The sequence below is a fragment of the Halichoeres trimaculatus genome, unplaced genomic scaffold (assembly GCF_033239565.1).
Source record: "Halichoeres trimaculatus isolate MK-OKI-2021-1 unplaced genomic scaffold, fHalTri1.1 fHalTri1_scaffold_20, whole genome shotgun sequence".
In the NCBI taxonomy this organism is placed as follows: Eukaryota; Metazoa; Chordata; class Actinopteri; order Labriformes; family Labridae; genus Halichoeres; species Halichoeres trimaculatus.
In genome coordinates this window covers 811741-839525 of record NW_027437198.1, presented here as the reverse complement: position 1 = coordinate 839525, position 27785 = coordinate 811741, and the positions used below count along the sequence as shown (strand labels likewise).

General features: G+C 41.2%; 1 protein-coding gene across 6 annotated transcripts in view; it reads right to left on the bottom strand.

The window, feature by feature from the left end:
- Positions 1–27785, bottom strand: part of rbfox1 (RNA binding fox-1 homolog 1) — a 356244-nt gene that overhangs the window by 124851 nt on the left and 203608 nt on the right. The window contains exon 1 of one of the 6 annotated variants that reach the window (XM_074696050.1): positions 16649–17016. The exons of the other annotated variants lie outside the window; for them this stretch is intronic. Coding sequence (XP_074552151.1) covers positions 16649–16744 — 96 coding nt within the window. The 5' untranslated portion in view covers positions 16745–17016. Of the gene's footprint in view, positions 1–16648; positions 17017–27785 lie in introns of those variants that run through there. 6 annotated transcript variants of the gene reach the window in all.

Here is a 27785-nt window from a genome sequence, read left to right as displayed (position 1 = left end):
AATGAAAAACAAAACAAAACAAAACAAAATAGGAGCTTGGTTCTTTCTTGGAAGATAAACCTTCTACAGTAGGGAGGAATGGGGTTAGTTGTCACACTTTTTGCTCTAGTTTGAAGTACTCAAACATCTTTCATTAGTCCTTCCTACATTTAACTGAAGCTGAAGGTGTTGGCTTAAACTGTGTATCCCTCTCATTTTCCAACTCGTTGTAACAAAGAAGTGATTAACCATCAAAGACACTCTGACTCCCCATCACAGGGATCCCCTCACACACTCTGTGGGGTTGTTTGTCACTATGTTATGTGGTAATGTTTACACAAAAATCATAGATTCTGAGTATATGATCTTTAACACTGGCCTGAGAGCAGAGGGAAATACTGTTTTTATTTCTTCATTTATTTATTTTTCTGTGTAATCAAATGTGTGTTTATTTGTGTTCACTCCGGGGATTTTGAAAACATACTCGTCTGGGTACGGATGATCCATGCAGGGGCCAGCACTGACCCCAAGCTGGTCTGAGCTTTCTGAAAAAAAGAATAAATAAATCAAAACTCCAAAATAAACAAGTGTAACTAAATCTGACAGCCATGTATGAGTCCATTAGAGCAGCTCAGGGCAGGACTCAGCACAGTGAGGTACTCTGAGCTGTCAATTCTCCCAACCTGCTAAAACTAACCAGGGGGGTATTCCACGAAGCTGGCCAAAATAGGCCGGGCTATTGCCAGTAAGCGTGGCTTGAATAAGCATCCACTTCAATCTCAGCGCCAACTCGTTCCACTAACGAGGCTCAGCTGATTTTCAGAGACGCTTATTTAAGCCAGGCTGATCCAAGCTGCGGCTAAGCGCGCGTACGCAGTAGATAAAATGCCGTGCCGATTGTTGGAATTACGAAATTATGTCAAATGCAGGAGCGGAGACGTTTCCCTCAGTGGAGAAAAAAACTCTTTCTGGAGTTGTGTGATGTCTACAAGGTGAAATTCACATAAGAGGGTATCACGGTGGCAATAAAGCCAGAGCTGCTGCTGGTTCAAGAATATCATGCTGATGTGTCAAAAAACATGTATGAATGAGATGTCATTTTTTTATTAGGGATGATAGTGATACAGTGCCCTATATTTAAATAAAACACAAAGTTATGTCACCATGTGGAATCACCTTTACATTATCATCATGATCAGAACGGACCGCCGGTAAAGGAAGGTATTTCTATGGAAAACTGTGGCTGTTGTCACCTTTTATATCATAAGACAATTTGTGTCTTTATTCTGTTATATGTTGACTGTACTTTGAGGGTGACAGAAGAAAGAAAATCAGATAATTTCAAATAGTTACCACTGGTGGGATCGAACCCACACCACAAGTAAAATATGGATCACTGTGCACCTACGTCATGCTCTCTAACCACTCAGCCACTGACTCTCCTGCATCAGAGACAGACAGTCAAATATCTGACATGTCTTGATTCACGGTTATTCCAGTCTAGGCCTATGACTGGGGCGGTTCACCTGTCAAAGGATCACGCAGGTGTCCTAAGGCGAGCTCAGGGAGGATGGAAACCTCCCGTGGAGCTGAAGGACAAAAACTCGCTTGATCTTGATTTTCGGTATGAATACGAACCGTGAAAGTGGAGCCTCACGATCCTTCTGACTTTTTGGGTTTTAAGCAGGAGTTGTCAGGAAAGTTATAAAAAAGGTCTCAATTTATGTTCCCGAACAAGAACATCATTAATCACAGTTATAGATTAATTTAATGTGACACCTGCAGTTCACAAGGCGTCTTTTAGAAGCCGGTCTGACCTTCTCTGAGACGCAGCTAAGGTAAGCCTGACGTTTAGCCTGACCGGGACCAGGCTAGTCGCACTGGCTAATTTACCATGGTTACCAAGCCACGCTAGCCCTAAGCCTCGTTTGTGGAACCAAACTCTCGCTAAAGTTAGCGAGGCTAACCCAAATAAGCCAGGCTTTGAGCTAAGCCAGCTTCGTGGAATACCCCACAGGTCTGATACAGGAAGCTTGAAAAACAATGAAGCCTTATTGGACAAAGATTCTTCTGCTTATTCATTTGTTTATTGATTTGGATGAAAATGTTTTTGACACACCTGCAGGATCTTTTTACAGCATGCTGGGAGTTTCTGATGCTGTTCCTCTGGGTTTGTGGCATTTTTATTTAGCCTCTCCTTCCTGTGAAAACACCTCCTAAGTCCTCAACAGACTGAGGCACATTAAGACTCTTTAAAGTTTCTTTAATTTAGACACCATTAAAAACGTGTAGTAATTATAAATATGTAAATTCAAAGTGAGTCTTGGCATGATCGACAAACAAAATGTTCAGAGCAGTTTTCTCGACTTCTGCTGCCAGTAGATGTTGGCTTCACTTGTTAAGTGTTTTCACCATTTATAGACACACTCCTTAGTTCTTATGGTTTGTCACAGCAAGATTTAATATGTGTGTTTCCAGAGAATGCTGAGAATGTTCAGCCAAAGTGATGGCAGATTCCAGACTGAGTACAGGAAAGGGAAACTGCTGTTGAGATGGCCGACGGCTAATTATCAAGTCTTCTGGATTTAGCCTTTTATAAGGGATCTGTGATGGAACCATGGAATAATAAGGATGGTCAGAAATATTTCAATATTTCAGTAATTCATTCATGAGGCAAAAAAGTAAAGGTGAGATAAGTTTGATCAGTCTGTGACACGAGTGAGGAAACTATATATATATATATATATATATATATATATATATATATATATATATATATATATATATATATATATATATATTTATATATATATATATATATATATATATATATATATATATATATATATATATATATATATATATATATATATATATTTATATATATATATTTATATATATTAATAAGAAAAAAAGACTTGCTAAAATTTCCTCTTTTTTATCTGAAAAAAAGAAACAAACAGAAGCCTGATTTCAGTTTTTCAGTGTTGGCTGCTGTGGGTAAAATCACCAAAGTGATTCCAGTAAAAGGACCAAATCATTTCAACAAAGCTGAAAAAGACAATCCTTTAGGAGGACCAAACCTCATGGATCAGCTGATAGGCCGACATTTCAACCCAAACGCACTCAGGACTGCCTCCTCATGTGGACGTTAGTTTCTGCTGTATCAATGCTGACAGTGTCTGCTACATAAAATAAATACATATAAGGGCAGAGTGTTTTTCATTACTTATTTATTGATATTTTATTCAATTTCCACATTTATTTTTGTGTTTATTTTTACTTTTTTAAATGCCATTTATTCACTTATGCATATATTTTTAATATTTGTTATTTTTATTTTTACATTTATTTATTTATAATTTTGGCCGTTTTGGTCCTCTATAAATCCTAAACATGTTAAACAAACAAGCAACATTTTTATTTTGCATTTTAATGTAACCTACTGAAAAATCTTCAGGTACGTTACACAAACACCTGCACACACTGATTGCTAAATATAACAGGTGGTAAACAAGCTGCCCCCTCTTTATCTCCATTCTTCCAAACTGAGGATGTTTCATGCTCTCTTTGGTTACAGAGACTGAGGTTTGTTCACCAAGGCTACTTTTTCATTCTGTCTCATTCTTCATCCTCTCCTCTTCCTCCCTCTCCATCTTCCTCTCCAGCCATCCGTGCAGCTCTGGCGTGTTGTTACATGAACACAACCATGGACTGACTGACTGACTGTGTGTGTGTGTGTGTGTGTGTGTGTGTGTGTGTGTGTGTGTGTGTGTGTGTGTGTGTGTGTGTGTGTGTGTGTGAGAGAGAGAGAGACAGAGATGAAATGAGCGTGTGCAGAACAGAACACACACTCTCAGTCGGCCATATCAGTGGAACATACACACACGCAGTGATTGCTTCATGTGTGGGGATAAATCTCTAATTAAACATGCGACAGTGTCCACTTTAAAAAATGTGCTGATTAATTCAACCCAGGAACAGAAACCAACCTGAACCAGCTGATACGCACGGTCCAAACGTTGAAGATGTTTCAAAGTGATCATTAAATTTAAATGTTCAGGAGCAAAGAGGTAACACTCCAGATCGCTGTCCTCTGATTTAAGATTTTAAGCCACTCAGGAAATGGGATATTCTGCTCCAACAGCTCTGCTGGGAGATTTAATGCCACGAAGAAGGACTAGACTCAGCATCCTTCAAATAATATCCTAAAGTGAGCAGTAAATCAGAGCTTTTTCCTAAATAAATGGGTCTCTGAGCTGTTTTTAGGAGTCAGTTTTTGCTGCCCCCCCTTCAGGCCAGAGTTCTCCACAAAGCAACGAACGCAGCAAGGCTGAAGTTTTTTATCTGAATGATTAAGGCTGAGGACGATGTCAAAACATAACCGCTTTTGGATGTTTGAGGAGTGGCGCTCTCTGGATGACACAGAGGCATGTTTGTCTCCGGATTCATCCTCAGAAGAGAAATCCTGAAGAGAAAGTGAAAGAGGCGCTGCGCCGAGCCGCTGCAGATGGTAACAGACACTATCTCCTGTCCTTTTACCTCGCTCTGTTTCTCTGCAGGTCTGAAGACGGGACTTTTAATCCGCTCTTTGAACAAGAGCTGCCTCTCAACCAGGACTCACTTTATCCTACGACAACACGGCTCTGACAAAAACACACACGCACGGCACACACACTGCAGAGAGTGGAGGAAAAGGCTCTTAAAAACTGGCTGCGGCTCCAGGAGGAAAAACACTAAAACAAGGCTTCAAGGTAGAGAGAGAGTTTAACCCAGAGTTCCTGCAAGATGCTGCCCCAAGATTCAGTCACCAAGAGGGCCGAGTATCAAGGGACAATACAGCCCATCCTATTCCTTTTATTATTAAAGGGCATGTTGCAGGTTAATTAACACTTATCATTGTCTGATAATGGCAGTAGAATAAGTCAGTCATTGTTTTTAGATGTTATTCAACAGAGAAGGCTCAAATTCAGAGGAAGAAGTGTCTGTTTTCAGTCCGTCTGTTTAAAACGCTCTTTTTCTCAACATGGCGTCATGACGTAGCGACGGGGACCCTCGTCCCCTCACGCCGCCTTCAGCCAATGTGGATAACAGGTGATGGTGAGTGAGATCAGGGGTTTCAGGTCGTGTTTTTTGTTTCTTCCTAAGTATTATTTAATTGGAGCGTTCATTATGATTCAGATGTGTTTGGATGGATGGATGCGGAAATACTAGCTTAACAGAAGTCCACTTTTTCACACTCCATGGAGTTAGCTTTTGTGCTGAGTCACGAGATGTCAGAGATTCAACCCGACGGAAACGTGAGCTGAGCACTGTAGCTCAGTCTCAGTTTTCTGTGATTCTGGATCAGTGGATAGACTCTGATTGACCTCTCTGTCTGTCTCTCTATGGGCTTTATCATGACGACTCAAAGCACGTTGCTTTAGGATCAGCTCTGACATATACTACTTATTTTTGAAGTCAGTGTTTCTGTTTTCAAACTTTAAATTTGTTGAAGTGAACACAGCATTAGGCTACAGATCACATATCTTCCTCTCCACTGACAGGAGTGACAGTCTGATCCATGTTAATTCATGTTAAACTGAGGCAGAAGCAGAGGGACCCCCCTCTGTGACCTCACCTTCACATGATGCTAATACTAAAGTGTCTCCAGGAGACCCTACGGTTTACTCATTGAGGAATTTCTTTCAAAATATTATTTTCCAGCTCTTTTATTATCAGTTTCTGAACTGTTGTCTTTAACCTGCAACTTGCCCTCTATCCTTCATTTCTCAGTTTTGTTTTCAGATGTAAACACTCAGAGCAGACACTCATCTCCTCCGATGTTTGGACCCCTGCCTCCAAGTCTGACTCCAAGCTTCAGGACAGTTTAACCTCAGTGACGGGACAGGAGCAGGACCCAGTGCTCAGATCAGCAGAAGGAGAGCGGACAGAGCCGAGGAGGGGTCACCACATGATCAGAAACAATCAAACAGAACAGCCGCCCGTGAACCCATTGTTGTAACACATGTCAAAGTGTGTAAAAGACAGCAGAGAGAGCTCTGCATCAATGTGACATTTAGGAGGATCCTGCTGGAGGACTCAGAGCACGCCGAGCATGAACCCCGACCACGACCACGACCACGACCACGACCACGACCACGACCACGACCACGACCACGACAAGTGTCTGTTTGTTTCCCCTGACAGGCTCAGACTGTTACTCCAGAGGATCCCTGCAGAGATCAAGCTTTTGTTTGAGGTGACTTCATTTTTACTTTTTAGAGCAGTTACAGAGAGGAAGTGTGGGGAGCAGAGAGTGGAGGATGACATGGTTAAAGAGCGTGGCCAAGACCTGAAACAGTGAGGCCTAAAACAAGAACCGTGATGTGGGTCTGACCCTCAACCGGCGGGTCAAACCAACGCCCTAAAGAGGAGGGTTTTTTTTGTTTGACCATAGAAAAAGTCATTTTCTTGCTCTATTATCAGTCACCAGATTCCTTAAAAACATCAAGATTACCTCACAGAGGATGGGAGTTAATGGTCTACCACTGTCTCCATTGGGAAGTGTTTTTTTTTAAGTCAAACAACAAGCAAGCACCAACCTCTGATCTGATGCAAAGGTGGTAAAAAATTCTACTTCTTTTAAGTCACACAAAGTTTCAGATAACCAGAGGCATGGCCCTGTTTAAACATGAAGCCTGCCCCCTGCAGGTCACCTAAAGGAAAGGATAAATCAGCCAGCGCATAGCTCATAAAAACGATTTCCTGAAGACGCTTGACAAAAGCAGCAGGTGAAGACCAAGCAGCAAACTCTTTTCTGAAAACATGAGGTAGTGCAGAAGTGCTGAAAGCTGCCATTTATTGAGTGTCCACTGAAGCAAACTGTGTCCAAACCAGGTCGTCTTTAACTCGACTACAGCAACAAACTGACATGATGAGCAGAGCTAGACCAGGAGTCAACAGGCTGGAGGATTTACAGCCAGAACAAGAACAAGGAGACGCTCAAAAGTGGACTGGAAATGTGAGACGTTACACTGCGGGGGGCATAGGCTGTCTGTGCTTCACATGACGCTTTTTACAGTGTGTTTGCTAATTCAAACTGGAGAAAAAAGATGAACTGAGGGTTTTTTTCAGTTAACACTGTTAGGGCACAGACATCCTGCTGCAGTGTACCACATAAAGTCCAGCAGAGTCTCATCAGTCAGTCACTCACGGTTTTAAAACACCCTCACAACAAAAATCATTTTGCTGTAAAATAACAGTAAAATACTGACAGCAGGGGTGTCAGTATTTTACTGTTATTTCACATTCATACTGAATCATACTGTAATCCAATATACAGTGTTATACAGCACATGCACTGTGAGATAGCTAGAAATAACTGCCAACAGGATTTTACTGTGACTTTTTTTTTTTACAATGTGGCTCTGGAAGTACAGTGAACCATGCACACACCAAGTCAAAAAAGATGATTTTTTTTAGCAGAAATAAACAGCTGTCTGCTTCTCTGCCTCATCCACACTTAAACAAAGCCACTTGAAGAGCAGCATCTCCAATACAGCGCCCTCTCATGACTGGCTTTAAAACTGTGTATCAGATACAAAAAGCTCAGCACTGGAAGATGCTCTATCACACACACACACTGAGCCGTGCACGCAGCAGCAGACCTGAAGATGTCAATCAGGGTTGATTCTGCCAATGAAGCAAAGTGCTCCAGGGGGGAATATTTTAAGTGAAGCCCGACCAATGTGGGATTTTTGGGGCCGATGCCGATACCATACTAGGGGCAAAAAAAGCTGATATCCAATATATCTGCCGATGTCCAAAATATCCACCGATATCCGATATATCGTCTGATATATATAAGAAATTCAGTGATAAATACTGTATATGAACACAAATTATTATAATACCCATATGATTCAAGACTGAGACAGAACACTATTAACTTAGAATAAGGAACTTAAATTATAAAACTGTCAACATAAGAACTGTAGTGTAAACCAATGATAAATAAGAACAATCTGTAAACACAATAATAAATAAAGAAGTCAAACTGTAAACACATTAAATAAATAAGTCAAACTTTCAACACAGTAAGTAGAAAACAAAAGTCAAACTGTAAACACACAATAAGCAACTTACACAACGTTAAATAGAATATAATAGAACATACTATTATAAAAATGCCATATTATGGCATTATTATTAGTAATATTAACAGTAGCATTTATCTCTGTTTATCTGTCAAAAAAGCAACTAACGGGACATTAAAACGCTTTTCTATAGTCTTACATTAGATAATGGTGGACGGAGGGGGCAGGCACTCAGGCAGTGTGCAGCCCAACACACAGACACACAGGAACAGGAGTGACAGAATCCTGCGGAGCAAAATTTTTTATAATTTGCTACATTTTGGCGATTTGATTAATCGGTGACAGGCATAATCGTCCCGATTAATGGGTTGGGCTCTAATTTTAAGGATGCAAAAGAAGGAAAGCCAATAGAAAGAGGTCGTCCAGGTGGTACAACTGACGCAAACATATACGATGCAGCTGTCGTTCCATTCAGATGTTTCTGTGTAGCATTTTGAGCTAGCTGGTCAGGGTCAGCTCAGTCAGAGCCACACCAGAGGAAAGAAAACACTGTTTGAACACAAAGAGAATTCAACCTTTAACCTTTGCAGGATTTAATCAAGTCTGTCTGCGTTTTAATGTCCAAACATGAAACAGAACAGCCGTCTACATCACCTCCTCCCTCAGGTGAGGAGGATGTTGTGAGATAAAAAGCAGCTAAAACACTCTTTCTCTCATGAGCCCACGTTAATAATTCACAGACGCCGCTCTTCTTCTCAGGGAGGCTCTTTCCTCCGTCTACTCTCTGAGAGAATATTAACAATTGATTTTCTGCAGAAACATTCATGAGCAGGAGAACATGCGTGTACATGATTAAAGATCGACGGCATCGACTGCGTGTGTGTGTGTGTGAACGAACGAGGGGGAAGATGGCCCCACTTTTTCACACACTTACATGACAGATTATTGAGCTCTTCAGAAACAGCAGAAACATGAGATGCATGGGTTCAAAAAAATCATTGAATCAGAAAATAATTACTGCGTGCTGCTGTCTGATACACACACGCACACACACACACACAAGCACACAGGCACACAGAGTCCCTGAAGGCCTTCAGATGTATTCAAAATGTCTTACACGGCTTGACTATATATAGCTTCAAAGACCCAGATTCCCTATGTAGGCAAGGCACACACACACACACGCACGCACGCACGCACACACGCACGCACGCACGCACGCACGCACGCACGCACGCACGCACGCACACACACACACACACACACACACACACACACACACACACACACACACACAATGCTCAGGCATAACATGCCAACACATCAGCAGAATCTGAAATACTCACAGTGTAATCTGAAAACAAAAGCCTCCTCTCTCACACACACCCCACATTAACACACACACACACACACACACACACACACACACACACACAGGCATTAGCAAACACACCCTCGCAGCGTGCAGCAGGGGATGGAGGAATGAGACTAATGGAGGAAAGTTGCTTAATGACAAATTGTCAGATTGCAGAAGCCATTTTCTGCGCTCCTCTCTCCGCTCTTTCATCCCGCAGCGTCGCTAAAATATTCTTTTGCTTCGGGCTCTAACTCGGTCACACTTTCAATTCTTCTGCATCTTCTTTCTCCCTCTTTCTCTTTCTGTCTTTCTTCCTCCACTTTGCAGACGAGGCTGCTGAAGGCCCACGATGCCGGTGTTTCTGAGAAACTGGGTCATAAAAACACACAGCACGCTCTCTGACTCCACACACTCTGAATGCAAACACTCCCTTACTGGAATAAAAAGTTGAATTTATCTTCAAAATGTCTTTCACACTGTGTGTGTGTGTGTGTGTGTGTGTGTGTGTGTGTGTGTGTGTGTGTGTGTGTGTGTGTGTGTGTGTGTGTGTGTGTGTGTGTGTGTGTGTGTGTGTTTCAGCGAGTGCGAGGGAAGCTCCTGTTGTGTTATTACCACCCACTTTGCATCTGCACAATAATGAAGTCTTTATGGCACGACAGCTTCACTGGTTTGCATGAATGATATGCTGCGTGTCAGCTTTTCTCACTCTATTCCAGATCACAGATTAATAATCGGAGACAGAAAGATGTGAGTATAACTAACAGTGTGTCCATTTCTTATTTCAAAAACTTGAAATAAGAAATGGACACACTGTTAGTTATTTCAAAACTTCAAATTCAAAATATATGAAAAAAACAAAAACAAAATAAAAATATGTTGTGTTCATGTCAGGTGTCTCTCTCTCTGCGTCTGTCTCTGCTGGTGTTTGGTTCTGCTGTAACGGAGCCTCATCAGTGTGGAAACCTCCAAAAGAAACAGAAATATTTCACTTATTTACCTTTCCTTTCTTTTCTAAAGCAGGGCTTTTATTCAAAGGGCTTCTAGAAAACTCCGGCATGTTGGTCTCTGAGTCCCTGCTCCCTGCTGTCCGCCGTGCTGATGCTAAACCTCTGATTTCTCTCGTTGCTCCTCTTCAGACTTGGTTTCACTTTTACGTTTTCCTGCTGATTATTGTTGCTACTCACTTGTTGAACGGAGGAAAACAAAATAATTGCAATACCTGTTCACTTTATCCATATCCTTTTTTTTAATGGGAGTATCTCTGTAAAGGCGTTCAAAGGAGGGGAGCTGAAAACTGTGGGCAGGCTGGAGGGGACTGGGTTGATAAAAATCTCAGTTCTGAGAGAGAATAACTTCAACTAGGGATGGGTACCGAATTAGGTACTTTTATAGGTACCGAACGAATTCTGTCAAAAGTACCGGGTACCGGTTCATATAAAATCAAAAGGTACCATGTTTAGGTACCTAAATGCATATTTGGGACTGTGAGGGAGTGGAAGAGTAGGTGATTTTCCATGCTGGACATGAACACAGCATTGCAAGGTTATTCAATTAAGAATAAATATTTGTAGTCAAAAAAATATGTATTTTATTACTATACAAATTGGTATTTTTTACCACAGAAACACAAAAAGTACTGAAAATTGGTACCGCCGAGTACCGGTACCGATTGCCAGGTACCGGGCATCGGTACCGTATCATTTCAAATGTGAAAGGTACCTATCCCTAACTTCAACACTTTGAACTGATGACATGAAAGATGAGATAAGCCAAGTCATTTGGTTGGTTGGTTTTTTTTTTTCATCTTTTTTCTTTTCTCTTCTTTTTGCTTCTCGTTGTATTTGGAGCCTGTCGTCACTTTTTTATCTCTCATTCGTTGTTCACTGTCGCATTGTTTACACATGAGGTTTCAGCTGTTAGCAGCTTCTTAGAGCCCAAAATGTAACAAAGACATTTAGTAAAACCAGAGACGTAGTGAATTGTTTCATTGTGTGTTTTATCACATTTTTGTGATCACATTACAGGTTCATCACTTTGGTTACATCATACACCAGTTGTGAGATTTAAGGGTTTTTTACTTTTTTAAGAATTACATTTCAGGCGCTTACACAGCCTGTAGCATGTCAAGCTAACTGGTGCTAGGCCTGGTGTTCTCTGTAAGCTGAGGAGAAGGAAGTGAAGACAACATGCTGGTGCTGCAGTGTGAGCTAAGAAGAGATAACATGGACCTGTCCTTCCATTCGTGGTAATGGGGAATGTAAGATCTACCGCCATTAAGATGGACGAGCTAGCCGTGCTAACCCAGCAACAGAGGGAATACCAGAGGGCAAAGTAGCATCATGCTATTAACAGACATGGCTAACAGAGCTAACACTGGAAACAGTGAGCTCAGTCCTGGACCCTGTGGAGGTGGAGGCTGAGTAGAGAATGATGGGTAAGCTGTTGTCTCTAAGGGGCGTTTTTTTTTTTTTTTCTAGTAAACATTTTTTATGTTATTCTATTTATAAATCCTTGAATGTTTTGTACTATACACTTTGTTATTTTACTGTTGTAGCTCTGAATATCCCTTTTGGGGTTAAAAAAGGTACATTCTATTCTATTCTATTCTAGTCTATTCTACTCTTTTCTATTCTATTCTATTCTATTCTATTCTATTCTATTCTACTCCAAACTCGTGGCTGAACTCAAACAGCTTAGAGAGTGATAAAGATTTCGTGTGAACTGTCTCTTTGCCTGAACTGGATTAGCGCTGCGTGTGAAGCTGCTTTCTCAGACCCTGCTCAACATGAACTCATTTCTTTTCTGTTTTCATTTTGCATGAAAAAAATCTATCATGCTTTATTGATCACGACTGCAATTGTCTCACATTCCCAACACCAGGACCAGTGAAACAATCAGGCTTAATCCTTCACCGCTTTTACAACAACACCCACATGAATCCATGAGAGCACACAGAGGTGGAGGCAGAAATAACGTTTATCAGCTTTATCCACATATAACTATAGATCTGCAGCTTTCCAAGCTCGCCTACTGAAGCATATGCATGTGTTTGTGAACTCCTACAAGCCTTGAAATAAAAACAAACAATGACAACAAAGCTGTGTAAAGCAAATAAAGATGGCTACACTCGTCATGGAGACAGAAACTGAATCCACATTTCTGTTGTTACATTTCTAAACCTGAAAACAAGCCTCAGTCGTTCTGCAGAGTCCTGATGGTCTTTCTAGTGATTTCATCCTCACAGAATCTTTGAATAAATCATTTTAACATCCTTCTTCCATCTCTGAAACATGGCCTCCAACTCAAGCTGTCACAGCCTGTTGGAGAAGCTCTCATTCATGATTTCATCTGGACTTCATCACAGTCACAGAAATAACTTTTCAGCTCTCAGGATGTTTTTTCTTCTTTAATGTAGACGGAGTGTTTGGCTTCTCTGTGACTGCATACCATCACTATTATTATACCGCCTCTGACCTCCATTAAAAACCACTCTCAGGTAAACTTAAAGTAATTAGCCCTGATTTTATAACGAATATAAATTCATTGGTGTAAAAAGTAAAGAATGTTTCTTGTCACTGTAATAGTTGCTCACATGAGGTTTTTTTTCTTTATGTCCACATGTGGACACCAATCAGGTTACAGTCTTACAGTAAGTTCAGCCTCTCACCTCTGGAGATCACAGCTCTGATCTCAGTGAAAACCCTAAAGTATAAATCAAAGATTTTCTACAGACACACTTCGTGCTCTGGTCTCTGCAGATCTCATGAAGCTCAGTGAGTGAAAGAGTCCCAGCTGAGAGTCTGACATCTTTAAGAGCACACTGTGATGGATGGATGCATGACAGAGGAGCGCCATCTACTGGGACTGATCAGCCCATGATTGATCCCTGTGCATATGCACTATGTACGAGCGTGTGTGTGTGAGTGTGTGTGTGTGTGTGTGTGTGTGTGTGTGTGTGTGTGTGTGTGTGTGTGTGTGTGTGTGTGTGTGTGTGTGTGTGGGGGGTTTAAAAGAGGAACATGAGGCCTGCAGGATGTAAACACTGATGAGCGGAGCATGTTTCTGTTAGACTGCCTCTATATTATCTACACACACACACACACACACACACACACACACACACGCACGCACGCACGCACGCACGCACGCACGCACACACACACACACAAAAAACACACACACACACACACACACACACACACACACACACACACACACACACACACACAGTGTTAAGAATGTAAATAATCAGCAGTAGTATTGTGATTGTGTTAAATTGAAAGGGACTAAATGCAGTGGTTCAGTTTTACTCAATCTGTGATCAGACATAAAACAGAATGAACAGAAAACACTGTAAAACCAAAGAATACAAAAAAGCAATACACCTATATTGATTGATTTTAATTACACTGTACTTATGTGAGCTCTGCCATTATTTTATATAAATGGGATGAACTTAGGTTTTTTAAAACAATTTATATTACAACAAAATTTGAACAGCAGTCTTTCTTACAACCAACTGTACGCAACTTAGAGATAAAAACAAAAGCATACGTGGAAAACAAATGAAAAAATGCAGAAAAAAAACAAACAAAAGTATATTTTTGGAAAAGTACAAATATCAGCTCTTGCACCTTTTTGTCTGTATCAACTGGTTAGGTATCTTAAAACATTTCTTCCGGAAACTGAAATGCCACATTCATGACTAATTTCTTTTTTATGGGCTTCAGGTAACCATCTTCATCAGGAACTCATTTACCTGAGACTTTTAGTGCTATTAAACATGTTATTATTTCAGCTCATTTCTGATTAAACACTGAATCAGTTCAAATCCAAAATCTGAAAAAGGGGTTATCTTATTTTCTTATTTCCGCTTTTTTCACACAAGCTGAGATCAGCCCTGATGATGAACACACACGATGGTTTCTGAAGAGGAGCACAGATTACCATAACTCTGTTAGAAATACTAACCCCGGCTAACTTCCAGCTGATCAAGAAAAAAGGTACAGAGGCCAAGCTGACGCCGTAACCACTTACACCGTAACAGATGACTGTAAATTTAAGAGGACGTTTCAACGGTTAAATCAAGGGGCAACAGATGGTTTGTAAAAATGAAGCCTATGTGTCAGTGCTAACAGTTGCTCTTCATTGAGAATCCACTTGAGGCTGGCTGCAGAAAGACTGGTCATCACGTACACACCAAGACAAGACACAGACTTTTACAGCTTTAAAAACACATTTACAGCCTGGATCAAAACACAGCTTCGGTCTGAAATGCTGATTGGGGTGAGGTGGATTTATTTCTAACTCTGTGGATAAGAAGTTATTAGGATTGTCTGATTGTCCAGTCAGAGACATGGGTCAGCTCACATGACTGACGGGCGCCCTGTAGCTGTTAGAAAGGAAGCTCAAAGCGTGTGTCATATCTAATGTGACTGCGTCTGCAGATTGGCTTCATTTCACTGTATCAGGAACAGACGGGTGACGGTGCGACCACGTCCATGTTTTATACAGCTTGTGGGTAAAATCCTGTTCTGTTTAAATACAGCACTGTAAAAAAATCACTGTAAAATAACAGTTAAATACTGGAAACCCTTCAAAAGTAATTGTTGTTGTGATGGTGTTTTGTAACTGTGAGCCAGGAGGAAACACAGTGGATATGAGACCCTGCTGAACACTGACATGTTATTTCTTTTTTTTTTTCCTTTTGGGGGGGGGGCTTTTGGCTGTCTGTGCTTGAAAGACATGGGCAGCAGTAGTTGAATTGGGGCACAGACCGTCTGTGTCAATGTACAGCAGGGTCTCATATCTGCTGTGTTCCCTCCTCACTGATAACACCATAACATAAAATGAACACTGATCACTTTTAACGTTATTTCGGTTTGATATGCTTTAGTCTAATATACAGTACCATACTGTAAAAAGAAATGAGGGTACATGCACTGAAAAATATTTGGAAAGTACCAGACATTTATGTTGCCAGTATTTAACCGTTAGTCTGAATGTTTTTTTTTTTTACAGTGGTAGTAGAACTGCTATGACTCCACTGTGTCAGCCAACTTGGCTTTACCTCTTATCACAGAAAGTTAAGACTAATTTCCAGCTAATATAAAATAATCAAACAGTGAATTTATGAGTGTTTGAGGAATAAAGAAATGAACTGAAGCCATTTTCTTACTAAGCAGTAAAAACGGTGCACTCTGCAGTTAACCTAACAGTTCGATACAGGCTCTAACAAGGTTTTCACTCTTTTTTTGGAACCAGCCTCAAGTGGACACTTGAGGAACTGCAGTTTTACACACTCCCACATTGACCCCCTTTTACATCACCTGAGTTAGCCTGAACTAAAAAGCCCTGAGCATGGATTGGGAATTCTTCTGACTGAGTCCCCCTAATCCCAGACATTTAACTGCTCTCACCAATGAGTTAGCAAAACTTAGATTTACATGTGTGGTCATCGTTCTTTGTCTCCTTTTTCTCTCTGCAGTGATCTTAGAGCGATAGATCCACCTGGCATGAGTCAGTGCAGGAGGCATCAGGAAAAAGTGGGATTTAAGAATAGTGTCACAGTTTTTGCTGTTCTGTAAGGATAAAATTACTTCCATTATTCTGCGTTGAAGGTGTAATCTGTCACCTGACGAGAAAATGTAAAAGACTTCAGTGTTTGCAGATTAAAGTTTAAACCAAAGCAAATATCAGTCTTCAATGATTGAACTCCACTTTACACTCAAAGCCTTAAAGTCCACTCAGAGCTTCAACCAAACAGCTCAGCTTCATCAACACTGTTTCTGTCTGATGCCACAGGAAAAGTATTCCTCCATCATAATCAAAAAAAGAATCTTTAAGCATCTCAAACTTTTTCCTTGAAACCCACCCAGACTCTGAACACAGCACTGAAGCTAACATCTGTGCACCGCTCTCACTTCCACCTGCTCCATCCCTTAGCCTCAGCATCAAGGCAGGAGAGGAAGGAGGAACACTGCTCCTAAAACTGACAGAAACTGACGCTAATACACTAACACCCCCCCCCCCCCCCCCCCCCTCCCCACACACACACACACACACACACACTCAGTGTTCCCCCTGTATTTCCCTTCAAGTGTCTAAGCACACATTTGAACTGTTCCACTCCACTTCTCTGCTCCAGCAGCAGCAGCAGCAGCTCAACGCCACACACTCGTAAATCACTGTAAAACACACACATGTACACAGTAACACACACATACACACTCACCTGCTGTAAATACATGAAGGTGAGGGCAGCGCAGGACAGCTGAGGACAGGCGTCCACGTTGGGTAACGCCACGCATGTTCCTCCAGGATGCTGCATGTTCCCCCTCTCTGACAACACACAAACCCCCACAGCCCGGCGACACACACCACACACACAACCTGATCCGAGCGGTCGGGCGAGGGAATGAGCGCAGAGAGGAGGAGAGAAAAGAAAGAGGGATGTCAAGACAGAGAGAGGAGAGGGAGAGGGGAGCAGAGAGACGGAGCTTCAAAGGAGGCAGCGGCAGCAGCAGCAGCGGCAGCAGCAGCCGGTCCCGAGCGATCCAGACCCGAGTCTTTCTGCTCACAAGAAGGCGGGACGAGAGAGACCGAGGCAAGAGAGGAGAGAAAGGGCTGCTGCAGTGTGTGTGACTCAGAAAGAGTCACTGTGAGTCTGACTCAGTGTGTGTGTGTGTGTGTGTGTGTGTGTGTGTGTGTGTGTGTGTGTGTGTGTGTGTGTGTGTGTGTGTGTAGGCAGCCAGCATTCAGTGTGACTGCGATCGCTGGAGCGTGAGGAAGACAGAAAATTGTCTGTTTCTTATGTGTGTGTGTGTGTGTGTGTGTGTGTGTGTGTGTGTGTGTGTGTGTGTGCGCGCGCGCGCGCGCGCACGCGTACATGTGCTGTATTTTGCAGAAAATGCTGACCCCCCCCCCTCATTCTTTTGATGAATTGAAGTTCTCTGACATGTGGTACTCGGGGCGATCGCGGATGCTGACTGCAGCCTCAATAAAACCCTGTCTCTGCCCCCCCTCCTTCTCCCTGCCCAATTATGGACAATAATAATAATAATAATAATAATAATAATAATAATAATAATAATAATAATAATAATAATAATAAATGCTGACCTGGATCATCTTTTTTTTTCAACTCAAACATTTTACTCGTTGATTTCTTTTATCACAGTGGTTCAGAACTCAGTGGTTCTAAATTCACTTTCCATTCATAAATTCACATCATTGTTTCTGCTGCGCTGTAACAAACTGCTGTAAGTTTAGGAGGAAATTTCTGTGGTTAAAGTCTCTCATGTTTAAAAACAACACTGTAAAAAATGTCCCTGTAAAATACTGAAATAATACTGAGAACCCCCACACTAAAAACAACTGGGTTAAGAATTAATTTTTACCCCTCATGGGTTATTTTCATGGGTTTTCTGTTATTTTTGTGCAACTCTTTTGTGGACCCAGCACATAGGTTGTATGTGATTCGAATGTTTTCATGTTATTATGTGGACAGACGTGCTCCACCAACCAGACACCTCACCAGGCTTCACACTGTAAAAAGTGATTTTTCACATTTGTTGTTGTAACACATTATTTCTAGTCAGTATGACAAAAGATTACTGAAGCTGTTGTGATAATACATAATCATAAGTTGGCATGATTTCAACTACAAATTATGTTTCAACTTAAAAGTCTATGTCCACCTGAATCAGGTCTTTTTGTTGTGATGGTGTTTTGTAACCATGAGTGAGGTGGAAACACAGAGGATATGAGACCCTGCTGTGCGCTTCAGGACGTTGTGTGTAATGAAGGCTCTTAGTACCACTAACTCTGTGATTTGACACTCTGAGCGCCACAGTGTCAAATGGTTGTCTGTGTCCTGCAGCAGAGTCAAATGGTAAAATACTGCCTGTAGGGTTTTATATATACTGTAATCCAATATACACTATGATACTGTAAAAAAACAAATTACCCTACTTGCACCATATGATAACAGGAAATTACTGCTGCCATTTCTGTTTCTTTACAGTGATTTTTTTTTTTTTTTTTTACAGTGTACATTGCTCGTTTTAAAACAACATGTTTGGGGTTGATTCTATCTTCATGCATTATAGGGAATGCATGCTTCCCATTGGCCAAATTTATAACCCTGTCAGTCCTTTGAGTGAAACAGAAACTGAACAATGTTTCATTTCTCTACCCGATGAGTTAAAGTTGGGATGTGACCTTCTTTGTACAGTTGATCAGCAGCTGCTGTCCAGTCAAGTTTCATGTCATAACTATAACTTAAAGTCAAACAGGCAAAGATATCACTTCAGTTCAGAGCTCTATGCTTCAGTTTCAGTTTGTGTTGATTTTGGTGCCCCTTGTGGACAAAGCTGTACCTCCTCAATGCCTACTGACCTTAATCTATTCATGTGTAAACACAGTTTTCAGATCTCACACTTCTTATCCTTCTTCTATGCCAGGGGTCTGCAACCTGCAGCTATTTGTAAAAAAACAAAAAACAAACAAAAAAAACCCCCAATGAAATGAGGACTTTTTATTTTTCTAACAGAGGGTATTGATGAATAAAGACACTGACACTAAATACAATCCTGCGTTAATATTTTAGTTGAACTAAATCTTCATCTCATCTGTCAATAAAGCCTGCCACCGCTTTACAAAAAGACTAATCTGGAAGAAAATACAGATTTTAATTCTGTGTGGATGGATTCATTTAACTGACAACGCGCTGGATTAATATACGTTCTACACTTTCATGAATTAAAAAAACTTCTTGTTTAGATAATTATTAAATACAGTTTAACTATGTATATAATTGTATACACTGTATTGTCTTTATTGTGACAGTAAAGTAGATTTTGTAGCTCCAGAATGACTTTAAGCCAGGCAAGAAGAGGCTAAATGCCTCATTTGATGGTAAAGGTTGCAGACCTCTGTGCTACGTGTTTCCATGTGTTAAAACTTAACCTGCAGCTCATACGTGGTAGAAATCCCTGAATCCATCAGTCAACTGCTAAAAAAAAGGTCCGTTCTAAAGTATAGGCAAAGCTGTCCCCAAGATCTTCATGAGATCTTCACCAGTCTGTCTCTGTCACGGATCAGATAAGTTTCCATTCAAGTCAATCTGTCAGCTTACATTGGATCTGCTTCATGAAGTCTGGCCGCATGGCTGGTCCGGCAGGTCGCAAGTAATATGCAGCCATCCTATTTTTGCTGGACATGGAGCTGTGACGCATAAATTCAGCGTAGGGAAGATCAAGCAGGACAGGAAATCATGACCGGGAACTACCTAAAAACACCCAGAGACTTTCAAAACTAACTGTGTCAAAATCAGTTTGTATTTATCTTGACTATGACAACAAATCGACATGATGAGCAGAGTCAGACCAGGAGCCAACAGGTTTGAGGTTTTACAGCCCAACATGGATGAAGAGAGACTGATGGATGGAGAGGGAAGAGCAGGAACTCCTGGGTCTGTGACTCCAGCTGTCTGTCAGTCACGCTGCTTGTTGGACTGAACACACAGCTGGAGTGAGCTGACAAACACAGTCAAGACGCAACAGAGCAGAGTCGCACTGCAGACAGATCTGGTGTATTCAAGGCATAAGGGTCTCCTCACTGGTTCATGACACATTGGAGGCATGGGCCTAAAACACCAAGGCTGTTCCAGGACAGGTGCGATGGAAGCTGTAAAGAGACAGCAGTAAAAACTGAGCCTTTCAGACAGAGGCTAGAGTAAAGGTTTTTACCAGTGTGAGGCCAAAAAACTTCATTGATCAGCAAACAACAACGCTTTCAGTGTTCATCAGATGTTGCTTCAGATGGTGAAGGAATGAGACTGCATCATTTCCATAAAGGGATTTTCTTTGTTTTCCACCCAGAACTCAGGAATCTCCTGTTACTGCATAAAGCATGCATCCTGGCCTCACATATGATAATGTAACCCAGTGATTATTTAGCTGGTCAGTTCAGCATGCAAACTGTTTCTAAATGTTGCAGCAGTGTGTTCCGCTTTACGACTGTAGAGCGGCGATTTCAAAGCAGGAGAGTTCAGGGGGTGGTACTTGATTACTGCTGAGAGGGGAAAGCATGAGGCATGCAGAACGGCAGATAGTCTTAGCAGCCTTTCACACGCCTGAGCAACTGTACTGTTTCCCTGCTAGCGTGGGCGGACCGGAGCCAGGCAGAGGTCGCTGTTTCCCGGACTGTCACCAGCCGCCATTCAGCTCTTCCTGTGGAACGTTGAGTATCAAACAAAACTTATCTATAGAGCTCTATAGTATTTTCTTTTGGGTACCCAAATTTGATTTGTTTTGCTGGGAGATCCTATTTTATTTTTTATTTTTTGGACTAAGAGAATTCAAAGGGGAACTCATTTACCTCGTGGAGAGGATTGACTGTTCATTATCCAGGACACAATTCACAAGGTTTTGAGTTGTAATATTCCAACTATATTGTTACTGAATAATTACTGCTGAACTAAGTTGGATATTCCCTATTCAGGCTGAAGAGAATTTGGTTTATTTAAAACTGAAGAGTTTGGTTTTCTTTTTCTTTTGTAAAAGCTGAAGACAATTATTATTATTATTTTTATTTTATTTTGGTATGTTATGCCTTTAAATGTAAACAGTATGCCAATCAGGTCCAATATATATATATATATATATATATATATATATATATATATATATATATATATATATATATATATATATATATATATTGGACCTGATTGGCATACTACAACCAGACCCTAAATCAATCTTCCTGCTGAGTTCATTTAAATTTCCTTTTTGTGTTATTTAAAGAGAGACATATTGATGTTTGTTTACAATAACACATTACACCTGGGAAATAATCGTCCAAGTTGCTTTGGTCTCGTTCGTTGGTTTGAACAGGGCTGTACAAAAGATGCCTTTCCTCCTTTGCATGGGTTAACTTGGATTAACTGTAATAAAACAGAAAAATGTACAACTTAGACAAGAAACGTCCAGTGCCTCTGTCAGAATACGACCAATCCACAGACTGAGCCGTTTTAGAGGAACCTGATCATGATGCACCGCGCAGTGTGAGTCTGATGTGGGAGTTAAGGGGTTAAAGGGAGATTTCGGCTCTCATTCAGCTGCATGTCTTACAGGCTCCAGCAGTGGTGTACTCCTCTTCCTCATCACTATTCATCTCCTCAGCCTCCCGTTCCTCTTTGCCCATATTTGGATTTTCTGGTTTCTGTTCCTGACAGAAATAGCTGCTGGTAAACCCAAGATGCTGTTTCATAAGGTCCCCCCAGAATCCTCAGCGTGACGTCACACACACACACACACACACACACACACACACACACACACACACACACACACACACACACACACACACACACACACACACACACACACTGAACTGACTTCCTCCTTCAGTCCACGAGATGTCCCCCGAGTTTCCTGCTCCTGCCTCAGCTCTCCTTAATTATTATCTCATTAGCTTTCCAGTTTTAAGCTCCTGCATCAGTCAGTCAGTCAGTCAGTCAGTCAGTCAGTCAGTCAGTGCTGGAACCTCACTCTGCTGGTCTGTTTGGAGAATCACTCTGTTTTTTCTGCTGCTCCTGTAAGAAGCACAATATGCCCACCAGTGTTTGCATTCATTCTATATCATCCGTCTGGTTGCAGGTTTCTGTTGCCAAATGTAACTCTCTCCCTCTACACACACACACACGCTCTCAGCACTAACAGAGTGCCGCAGCCAGCAGACCGTGCCATAACAGCGTGGATGCTCTTTGGGCCTGGAGTCAGTGACTCACTCTGTTATGTAATTACGATGTATTATGCAAAACTGCCGGTGAACATTTCTCATGATTTTTTGTGGACTTCCTGTCGCCCCTCAGGCTCAGACGTGTGTGTCTCACTTTATGTCTCACTCTGTTACAGGTACGAGACTGCACCATCACTGACCTGAGGAGAAACAGAGAGACAGGAAGTCTCAGCTGAATCTTTTACACTTAGTATACCTTGTATGATATCACTTATAGCGAATAAGATACACTTTCTGTATGTCACTGTTTTTGAAAATTTATTTAATTTTAACATCTGGAGATATCGCATGTTGCTGTCTCTGTGGATGAATTCTTCATTTGTCATAATTTAAGTAAAAAAATAACAGTTAGGGTGCCCTCTTTTTATATCATGTTCACTCTACACCTACCCTGCTTCCCTTCAGGGTCCTGGGGAGCTGAGGCCTATCCCACTGGGCACAGGTCGGGGTGGCCCCCCAGGCTATGACAGGGCCAACATAGCATGAAAATGCCTGGTTGTCCTGTGGCCAGCTGTCAGAAACAATACTACACCATGGAGTCAACTTCTAAATTGTTCTGATTGTTACAGAGCTACAGGTGTTTTGAAGCAAAGAGTGACTGTGCTAACTGGAGACTCTCAGCCCAATGTGCCATTGATGGTCGGCTGAGAGTCTCCAGTTAACAGGGTCGCACCTTACACTGAAACACCAGCAACGTCCATGCCAGTGTTATTAAATGTGTCTCCTTTATCCAACCTCAGTTAACCAGGTTTGACCACAAAGACACAATAGAACCTGCTGATATTCTAAATCCAGTTTGTACTTTGTGAATTTAATGAGAAGTTGGTTTGGGCCGAAGTCATGACCAAACATGGACTCACTATAAAGGGTAAATATGAGTGAACCCATATATTAACAGACACAGATTTACCACTGAACCTCTGTCCACTGAACCTCTGTCCACTGAACGTCTGTCCACTAATTGCTGTCCACTGAACATCTGTCCACTGAACCTCTGTCTACTAAACCTCTGTCCACTAAATGTATGTCCACTGAACGTCTGTCCACTGAACCTCTGTCCACTGAACATCTGTCCACTGAATGTCTGTCAACTGAACCTCTGTCCACTGAACGTCTGTCCACTAATTGCTGTCCACTGAATGTCTGTCAATTTGACGTCTGTCCACTGACTGTCTGTCTACTGAATGTCTGTCCACTGAATGTCTGTCCACTGAATGTCTGTCCATTGAATGTCTGTCCACTGAATGTCTGTCCACTGAATGTATGTCCACTGAGCCTCTGTCCACTGAAAGTCTGTCCAGTCAACCTCTGTCTTCTTGCTAATGTTTCCTATTCACTCACTGACTTCTCATGGACTGTGAGTTTTACCAATCTGTCAATTTGGGTTAAAAAAAAAAAAAAAAAAGTTGATTAACACCCTCATGTGACTTGACATACCATTGTTCTTCTCAGCACTTCCGTTGCTAAAATGCATGAACAGCTGTAGCAGTTTACAAACTGTAAACTGGTCTATAAGAAATGCTGAACTTCCTGTTGGTGTGCTGAACCTCTCCTTCTTCCAGTATTGCACCAAAGTGCAAAATCCCACTTGGTGGAAAAAACATCTTAAATGCTGTATGATGTAGCAAATAAAAAAAGAAAGAAACAAACAAACAAACACGGCAAAGTGGTGGTGGAGCTTGGTTAATGCTCTGTAGAAATTTATCTTGAACACCGAAGATTACAATTCAAGCTGCTCTAAGGAACTAAAGGTTTGTGTTTATTCTGCCCCTAGTGGACAAAGTGGTTTTAGTCATGAAAAGAGCTGTGTCCAGCATGTGGTGGTGGTGGTTTGGTTCGCCCACACGCAGGTGGCCCAGGTTTGAATCCAGCCTGTGGCCTCTTTCCCACATGTCACTCCCCACTGTCACTGTGTTTTCTACTCTACCCACTGTGCTCGCTCCCTCTTGAAGGCATCAAAGCCAAAAAAAAGAAAGAAAGGAAAAAAAGAAAAAGAAAGAAAGAAAAGAAAAGTAAAAATTTTTTCAATGTGGATGATCCAATTTGTATTTTGTATTCTGGTACTGATGTTAGTCTGTTTAAAAACCAGCTCAAACCCCTGACAGGAGCTTTACCAACAAGGACAAAACATGGTAAGGATCCCTAAGGGTTAACATTTTACATTTTACTGATCAGAAAGTAGTTAATACTGTAACCCACCTCTAAACAGTGGATCTGGTATTTGATGGTGTAAAGAAATCATCACATTATATCATAAATGAGATTTTCTCAATCACTCATTGGGCCAATCAGCATGCTTCTTAAAAAAAGCTTTGAAAACAAAATAATCCAAAATAAAGTGATCCCAGGCACCACATACAGCCTTAGTATTAATTGTTTTTCAGTGATCTACCACTCGTTAATTTCAGTTTGTGCTGAGACTGAAGAACCAGATCAGAGCGTGATGCAGATGCACGGAGAGGAGGCAGAGAGGAAACACAACATTTGTCTTCCTCTCTCTGATCTTCATCTGGAGTTTTAATCACACCATCAGTTCTGCCGCAGCGACTTTCTGATGCCTCATTTCCACATCGTAGACGACAGAGATGGATGGTGTGTGTCTGTGTGTAACAAACATGTGAGTGCCAGTGTGTGTTTGTGCGTAGAAGCTGTAGCCAGTTAAAGCTTATCTCTGCATGACGTCTTCGGGGCAAACAGTCAGCTAATCAGTCCCCAGGTGGAGAAACAAAGACACGGGGACGGATAAAGTTTGGAGCGCAGGTTGAGCAGAGCGTTGTTGACCAATTAAAAAATGTTTCAGTTCAACACAATGAGTCTGCAACACAACAAAAACAAAAGTTAAAAAACACACCCGCTGACAATAATACTGAGAACAGCATGACCTGCAGCTCAACATCTGTAGCCGCACACTTCCAGGCTTTAAACTGGGGCACTGGCAGATATATGATCGCCGATAATTCTGCGTTTTACATCAATCAACTCAACAGGACGACTGTTGAAGACTGTGGCACCATCAGGAAAAGAAAACAGAGCAGATCAAAGCAATGAGGAACAGTCGCATCAGTGTGTTTGCTACATAACACATAATACACTGCCAATAAATGTACTGGACTGAAACAACGGATTTCTGGATTGAAGCTATCACAGTAAAGATCAGGAGGTTGACACACTTGGAGCAGAATACCCCCTCTTTAAATTGAAGACAAACCTTAAAGAGGGGGTATTTTGTTTTATCATATGTTTAACTCCGTAACAATGCTGGATGTCCAATCTCAAAATCTGCCTGTACACTGCTAAAAATGGTCTATTCTAAAAAACACAACAAAACAAAACAAACATACAAGCAAACAAAAAATTTGCACAAGATTTTTTACAAGATATTCAAAAGACTGAAATGATGAGGCAAATGATGAGGGTCTGAAACACCAAGGTTTGTCTAACCAAAAAGAAAAGAGCTATGTTTAAGTATACTTTTTTATTTTTATTGTTTCTTTATTTTATTTTTTATTTTTTAGACAGATACTTCAGTTTACTCATTGAAGATATACTTAATAAGGTTATGTGTAAGTATGTTTGGAGTAAACAAAAAGTATTTTTTAAAGTCCAAGTATAAGGCTTATATCTACAGAAAGATCTTTAGTAGACTCGGCCTATACTTAAACTTTGGATTGGAACAGGCAAAGGAAATGATCCTACCATGGTTGTGGGTTCAGTTCAGGTGAACACAGATGGATGATGCATGTCTCTGAATCTGTGCATACTCCAAAGCATACTTTCATTAACTATAACAAATAAAATTCTTTGTAGTGTACTAGCTGTAAATAATAAAACTTGAATATGAACTAATAGTGTACTCAAAGTTGACTTCTCTTAACCTAAAAGCACACTTATAGTTTACTTTATTTAAATTAAATGGGGCAATTTATTCCCAACATGTTCAAAAAGTACACTTCTAAGTTAACTACCAGTTTGTTGGTATTGGTATACTTACTGCCAAAAGTGGACTTGAAAAATAAAAATATAAACTGACCTTTACTTTAAGGTTCTGTGAGGAGGATCTGTCTCCATGTTGGCACGTAGCCAGGTCTGTGAATTATTATTTCATTTATATATAATTCATATGTCTAGGCCTGTCATCCACATGAAACCACAGCTTTACATCACTGAAAACATTGTTTTCAGTGATGTAAAGCTATATTATTGCTGGTAATCTCATTTTAAAGTGTGGATTACGGTTTGGCATATATCAGAAGACAGACTTTTTTTCTAGATCACTGAAAAACTCCTCACAGGGACTTTAAATTTACTTAATAAAATGAACTTGAAGGATACTTCTTTTTTTTTGTAAGGGTATAGGGAAGGGGATTTGTGCAGTGGGGAGCCTTAAAAAGACAAAGCCTTTCAGACAGAGGCTGTAAATTTTTATTTTATGGATGATGAGGAAGAAGAATACGAAGAAGAAGAATACGAAGAAGAAGAAGAAATAAACAGGGAGAAAGATGAAGAAAAGTACAAAGAATAAGACCAAAAGAAGCTGAAGAAGAAGTAGACATATCTTGAAGCGGATAAAATCGTGTAGGGAATGATGTGTGTCAGTGGTGGGGGTCACTCTCATACTGATGTATGTGCTGTTATGATGGCTAAAGCTGCGAAAAGAGTGAGTAAAATATCTCCCAGAATGCACTGTGATATCTCAGAGTCTGCTTGGTCTCACAGCCCTGTCTGAGAGATTTCCCTGACTTTGAGCTATAATGGAGGTGAGTCCGACCTGATCCTGTGAGTGTGTCTGGCTCGTGTGTTGGAGCTAACCTGATGACTAACACCGTGAGTGGCTGGGCCGTCTGTCAGCTCCAGTCTGCTGCACTCTCCGTCTCCCCGTCATGAATGAAAGCATCAGGCCTCATTAATCTACTACAGGACCAGCTCCTCTCTGTTTGTGCTCAAATGATTCAACACCTTTTCATTCACAGCGTACAAAGCTGGACACGTACGGCAGGATCCCCTTTTACTTTACAGATTACACAAAGGCCAGTAAACCAACATCTTTATCATCTGATTGGTGCAAGAGAGGTAACAGCAAAGTAAGAGAGATCTTCTTTGTTTCCTCCCTCTGCTGCTGCTCCACTTCACGGCCAGATGGGGAATTTGAGCATTTTAACACGAGTCTATCCAAGTTCAGGGAATCCACTGGCATTCTCATCACTGGGATACACTTTTGTGTGTGTGTGTGTGTGTGTGTGTGTGTGTGTGTGTGTGTGTGTGTGTGTGTGTGTGTGTGTGTGTGTGTGTGTGTGCGCTGATGTTTAAATGTTGCTCTGTTAGAGGAGCAGAGCAGCTGAGCCTCTGATGAAGAGGAAAATTATTGTCACACGACTCAAATTAATGAAGCTTCTTTAAAAGGTAATTGAAGGTGTTCTCCCGAGCCCTAGTGTGTGTGTGTGTGTGTGTGTGTGTGTGTGTGTGTGAGTATGCGTGTGTGTGTGTGTGTGTGTGTGTAGGTGTGTGTGTGTGTGTGTGTGTGTGTGTGTGTGTGTGTGTGTGTGTGTGTGTGTGTGTCTGTGTGT